This window comes from Cnephaeus nilssonii (assembly GCF_951640355.1).
Source record: "Cnephaeus nilssonii genome assembly, chromosome: 16".
NCBI lineage: Eukaryota > Metazoa > Chordata > Mammalia > Chiroptera > Vespertilionidae > Cnephaeus > Cnephaeus nilssonii.
Window position 1 is genome coordinate 62,203,019 of NC_137087.1, and position 6,328 is coordinate 62,209,346.

At 69.0% G+C, this 6,328-nt stretch overlaps 1 protein-coding gene across 1 annotated transcript in view; it reads right to left on the reverse strand.

Annotated features, from left to right (window-relative positions):
- HTRA1 (HtrA serine peptidase 1) overlaps positions 1-6,328 on the reverse strand; it is a 24,004-nt gene extending 17,676 nt beyond the window's left edge. Inside the window, exon 1 of the mRNA XM_079793943.1 lies at positions 5,589-6,328. Coding sequence (XP_079650069.1) covers positions 5,589-6,214 — 626 coding nt within the window. The 5' untranslated portion in view covers positions 6,215-6,328. The remainder of the gene's footprint in view (positions 1-5,588) is intronic.

The following is a 6,328-nucleotide window of genomic DNA, read 5'->3' on the forward strand; positions in this document are numbered from 1 at the left end:
ACACACACACACACACACACACATACACACACACATACACACATACACACATACACACACACACACACACACACGGACCTCGGAGCGTCGCGCAGCCCGAACCCAGACGTGACCAAGGCCCTCGCGTCCGGACTCCAGAGGGTCTGGGCCCGGGTGTCCGGCCGAGGCAGACAGACAGACAGACAGACAGACAGCGGTCAGAGGTCGCCTCGGGCTGGCGGATGGAGGATGGGTGGACTGCTTGCGGGAGTGGGTCTCTTCCAGGAGGGGAATGTTCTAGAATTAGGGTGCGAGGCAGCGGCACCAGGGGGCGGGGCCTGGGAATGGCTCCTGGCTGGCCAAGCACTCCCACACCCAGGTGCCCTCCCACAGTCCTTCGGGACCGGGGCAGCGCCATCACCCATGTCGCAGGCGGGGAAACTGAGGCTGGAAGCAGGAGCAACTCACCCCAAAGGCCCAGGGGCCGGGACCCAGGCTTCCTAACACCCTGCCGTACAGGAGACCCCACTCAGGGCTTCCTGACAGACGTGGGGGACCTCGACACCCCTTCCTGGGACGGACAGGCCCCGCGGCAGGACGGCACGAGGACACGTTGGCCTGAGGGCACTGGGAAGCCGTTGAGGAACAGGCCCCCCCCCCCCCCCCCCCCCCGGCACAGCGGCACTTCCTGTTCCCACGGTCCGCTCACCAAGAGCGGCCGCGTCCCGGACCAGAAAACCACCGAAGTCAGACCAGAAACCGGACGGAGGCTGCCCTGGGGCCACCAGGGGGCGGAGCCAGGGATCAGTGACAGACGGCGGGGACCCAGACAGAGGAGGTTAAACCACAGCCTCCAGGTGACACGAGTGAAAGAAGCCCCCGGAGGAGTCTGAGCGGAGACCAGGGGCTCTGGGTCGGCGGCCCTGCCTCCTCCTGCTGGGCCCTTGGGCAGTGCCGCTTCCCAGAGCTCCATCTGCTTCCTCAGCGGGGACCCGGGGAGACGGCTCCCCACCCCGTCCAGGAGGGCGATGGGAGAGAACAAGGCGGCCCGGCCGGCGAGGCTCAGGGGTTGAGCGTTGACCTAGGAACCAGGAGGTCAGGGTTCGATTTCGGTCAGGAGCCCGGATTGCGGGCTCCATCCCCAGTGGGGGGCGTGCAGGAGGTGGCCAATTGATGTTTCTATCTATCCCTTTCCCTTCCTCTCTAAAAAAAAAAATCAATAAAAATGTATTTAAAAAAAAAGAACAAGGCAGGGCCATGACACAGCCAGCACCGGGCACGCCTCCCAGACGCACCCAAGGGAGGCGGCTCTTCAGCCTCTGTTCTGTGCGAGGCTGTCCTGGCGAGCCCGGAGCCCGGAGCCCTGCCCCCTCCGGCCCCCGGCCAGCGGAGCCCGTGCCAGGGAAAGGCCTGTGACTGCCGAATGCTGAGCCTCCCTCCTCCGCGCCCAGCTGGCAGCCACCTGCCCGGGCAGCCTCCACCGGCAGAGCCCTCCTGTCCCCCAGCCCCCCCCACTCCCCCCCGCGCGGCACCTGCCCCTCGGGATGCTGGCACTGAAGAGGGGGCTCCCCTAGTCACGGTGCGTGCTGACAGCTGCTGGATGACCTGCTGGCATCGTCCTGGGGCCCCCTGACAGGGAACGCGCGGGCAGGTCGCGCCAAACCCTAGGAAAAGACCAGCTCAGCACACGGCCGCCTCCAGACCCGATTGCACCACTGGTAACGACAGCCCCCGAGGCCGCCGGCGATGCACAAGGCGCTGACTCACGCTTCGCGCTTGGAAACGCTCCGGGTCCAGCCACAGCCGAGCCCCCGGGACCAGCATGCGGCGGGGGACGTGACCGCCGCGGGGTGAGGGCCGGCTGCTGCCAGACTCGGCGGAGAAGTCTCTGCACAAAATATGCTTATTTGACAACTTGTCCAGGAATCTGACCTCCTCGCGCATCTGTGGACGCCCACGCTGCTTCTCTTCCCCGGGGCGTGAAGCCTCTCCGCGGGAGGACTTCCCAACGCGAGGACGCCAAGCAGGCCTGGTTCCCACAGTCCCGGGGCTCCCGCGCCGTCTCCTGAGCCTCACGGACGCCAGGGAAGGCGAACGGGATGACGCCCAGGCAGCCCAGACTCAGGTCCTCATTCAAGACAAGTCACGGCCCGGCCGGCGTGGCTCCGTGGCTGAGCCTCGACCTAGGAACCAGGAGGTCACGGTTCGATTCCCGGCCAGGGCACGTGCCCGGGTTGCAGGCTCCATCCCCTGTAGGGGGCGTGCAGGAGGCAGCCGATCCGTGATTCTCTCTCAGCCTTGATGCTTCTCTCTCCCTCTCCCTATCTCTGAGATCAATAAAAACATGTTTAAAAATACATTTTTAAAAAGCAATTGAAATGGCTGCACATCTCAGTTTCTCTTCCTTTTTCCTTTCTCCCTTCCCAGCGGCAGGGCAGGAGGCAGGTGGCGACTCAGGAGGGGCCTCACTCCCGGACCCCGGGCGGCAGCGAGGCCACCGGCTCGCGGAGCTGGTGCGACACCGCTGTGCTCCTCCAGGGACCCCAGCAGCCACCACAAGGCGGAGCGAAGCCCCAGGCCAGGTGCGTTTCATGACGACCCTGGCTTCACCCACCGACCGTTGTAGAAAGGAAACGAGCTTCTCCAGAAGCCAGCCGGCCTTCAGGAGGGACGGGTGACCACAGGTCCTCAGAGACGCGGCTCCTCCAGCCCCACAGCCCGTCCTGCAGGAAGGGGCCTCCGAGCGCATCCGTCCCCCACCCCCCCGCCCTGCCGAGGCCTGAGAGGTCGGCGGCCGGTCACCTGGGCAGGTGACAGCCAGGACGCGCCAGAGCCGTGTCAGCTGTCGCCCCCCCCCCCCCCAGCAGCCTTCCCAGGAACCCTCGGCCCTGCCCAGCCCGATTCCTCCTCCGAACCGAGCCGCCAGAGCTACTCATTCGCTGAGAATACAAGCTCCTGGAAAGTCTGACGGCTCTGTCCCCGGCACGAACTGCGACCAGATCCCACAGCTCCGACCGGCAGGCGCAGAGCCCGGCCCGCAGGCCTGCGCCATCGCGAACGACCACAGTGAGCTCACGGCCCCCCACCATCGCTCCCTGAAGGCAGTTATTTTTTTAATATGTTTTTATTGACTTCAGAGGGGAAAGGAGAGAGAGAAACATCCATGATGAGAGAGAATCATGGACCGGCTGCCTCCTGCACGCCCCCCACTGGGGATGGGGCCCACAACCCGGGCCTGTGCGCTGACCGGGAATCCAACCGTGACCTCCTGGTTCATAGGTTGCCGCTCAGCCACGGAGCCACGCCAGCCGGGCAGCGTGCTCTCTTTTGAAGGGCGACACAGTCCACCACCCAGAGACCCCGCACGCCTCCCGAACGCTGCCCGCCAGCCCAGGGACCTCCCTGCGGCACGCCCTGCCTCCCTGTGCTCACTCTCCGCTCCCGACAACCCCCGCAGGATCCCGCAAACCCTGGGCCCTCGTGTCTTGGAGGCTCCGTCCTCATCCCCATGCGGCTCCTCCTCCAGAGGCCTCCCCGACCCCCGACCCCCCCCCCCCCCACACACACACACACACACACACACACACTCCGACCAAGCCTGAGCCAGACCAGGGGCCAGCTCACCTCCTCAGTGACGGCAATGACCTGCTGCGGCCGGGCAGCAGCGGGTTGAAACCTTGGCTCCGGGCTCCTGCCCTCGGGGGCACCTCCGGGAAGCCGAGGGCCGCATGTTAGCGGGTTAGCCTAGCGGGTTAGCCGGCACATGGGTGGAGAGCCGAACCTCCCATTAGGGAGCGACTAGATGGCTGCGTCTCTCAGGCACCTGTTTCCTCCTTCCTTCCTTCCTTCCTTCCTTCCTTCCTTCCTTCCTTCCTTCGGCCATGCCCAGTGCCTCCTCTGAGCCAGGCAGGCGGACGGTCGGACGCACAGGGGGCAGGCACACTGCGCGCGGAGCTCCCCACACATTCGCAGGGAGAGGGAGGGTGGACACAGGACGCACCCCCTGCCTCTCCTCCCCGTCCAGGCCACGGGCACCTTCCCTGGCGGGCCACTCGCCTGCCCCCGGGAGCCTACTGCGGCCTCAGGCCAGCGGGACAGGGCCTGCCTCCCCACCCCACACGCCGGCTGTGGCACTGCCAGGCCTGAGCGGCTCAAGGACTCCACCTCCCTGGCCATCAACCAGGGGCCTGACGGGGCCAGTTACTCGGACCGGGCGCAGCGAGACCACAGCAGTCACGGCCGCGCAGTGTGGACAAAAACAGGCCATGTGCTTTCTAAGTCGTCACCTCACCCCAAAGCCACAGCAGCTCACTCCGCGCCGGGTGTGCAGCGCGTCCCCTGCCAGGCGCGTCCCCTGCCAGGCTTCCAGTGAGCGGCTCTGGTTCCGGAACATCCGCACACACAGCGCAGCCTGACCGCTCCGCCCGCCCAGGCTCTGGCCAGCAGCCTGGGTCCCTCCCGCCACCTCCTCACATGTCCCGTCGCTGCACCACCCTAAGCAGGGTTCTGCTCGGGCTGATGCCTGCTCCCAGCCTTCTGGAAACTTCCTCCATCCTGCCCGACGCGCCTCACCGCTCTGGGCTGAGCTCCCGGCCGGCGCGCTCTGCGTGAGGCTGTCTGGGTTCAAATCCAGGCTGGTGGCCTCGGGCAAGGAGTTCAACCTCAGTCCTCGTGCACTTGGGCACGCAGACTCGTCCCCCTGAGGACCCATGCGTGGCACCCCGGCACGAGGACGGGGCACAGGGTGGGCACCCGCAGGCGTGCGTTCCCTGCCCATCCAGTCCCTGCAGGTCACGGCTCTGAGGGTGGGCACCAGGCCCCCCTGGGGAAGAGACCCTCCCAGTCCTCCGGCACCCACTGGCACGTTCCTCTCTGCCAGTTACATTCCCGCTGAAAACCCAGACAAGCCCGCCCCCCGGCCCCCTCCCTGCACTGCCCGCGGCCGCAGCGGGGACACGGCCAAGCCAAGGTCCCGTCCGCCCGTCCCCTACAACCCGCATTGCTTTCCACCCGGTCTCTCCTCTGTCTGGAGGGAAGCCTCGCTCTGGAAGGTCGAGAGAGAGAGAGAGAGAGAGAGAGAGAGAGAGAGAGAGAGGGGGGGGGGGAGACTCTGCCCTTGCCCCCCCCCCCCCAGGAGCCCCGCTTGTTGACAGGAAGATGTGTGAGCGGACACTCTCCTCTCTGCCCCGCACATCGCCTCCCATTTCCTGCCCCGGAGGCCCGGAGGCCGGGAGGCCGGGCGGGGGGGGGGGGGGTGCGGCTCCTGGGGCGCCGGGCAGTAACCCCCGCGGGGCCGGTGCGCATCGGGGGAGACCTGGGCGCCGGGCGGCGACACGCTTCCTGTCCCGGCAGGACCGCGACACAGTGAACGGGGGGCTCACTGTAAGGGGGTGGGGGGGGCAGAGAAGTCGAAGGAGGAGCGCCAGGCACGAGCCCTCGTGGTCCCAGCACCCGGCTTCCTCCCACGCGGCGCGCACCTCCCGGCCCCAGGCCCCCGCCTGTCGGTGCCCCCTTCCTGCCTGTCCCGTCCGGTCCCCGGTGCTGGGTGGCGCCCCCCGGGCACCCAGCAGCCGCCCTCCAGGCGGGACCCTGTCCCCCGGACTCAGGACCGAGCGCGCGGGGCGCGCACTGCGCACGGAACCCACACGGCGGGTCCAGACGGAGGGGGGCGCCCGCCGCGCTCCCCTGCCTCTCGGGGTGCCGTCGGGCCGCGGGGCCGGGCTGGGCCGGGCTGGGGGGCGGAGGGGCGGCGGGTACCTGGGCCGCAGGCGCCGCGCTGCAGGACGATGACGGGCGGCCGCTGCAGGCGCTCGGCGCGGCGGCTGGCGGCGCGCAGCCGGCACGGGTTGGCGTAGGTGTTGGCGTCGCTGCCGCACACGGGCTCGCCGCTGGCGCACACGCAGAGGCCGGGCTGCGCGCGCCGCCGCACCGTGGCCGAGGCGGGCACCCCGGAGGGCACCACGCACTGCAGCCCCTCGCCGCACGGGCTCTCCGGGCCGCACTCGGCGCCCTCGGGCGCGCCGCACACCTCGCAGCAGCCGCAGGCGTCGCGGACGCGGCCGGCCTCGCAGGGTCCCGGCGGCCGGGGGCAGCGCTCGGGCTCGCAGCGCTCGGGGCAGCCGGCGGGGGCGGGCGGCGAGCGGCCGGCCCGGGGCAGCTGCGCCCAGACGGGCGCCGCGAGCAGCAGCAGCAGCAGCGGCAGCGGCGGGAGCAGCGGGGCGCGCGCGGGCTGCATGGCGGCTCCGGCTCCGACGGCGGCGGGAGAGGCTGAGAGGCGCCGGCGGGACCGCGAGGGACGGCGAGGTGCGAGTGCGCGGCCCGGCCCTGTGCGCGGCGAGGAGCCGCCGGG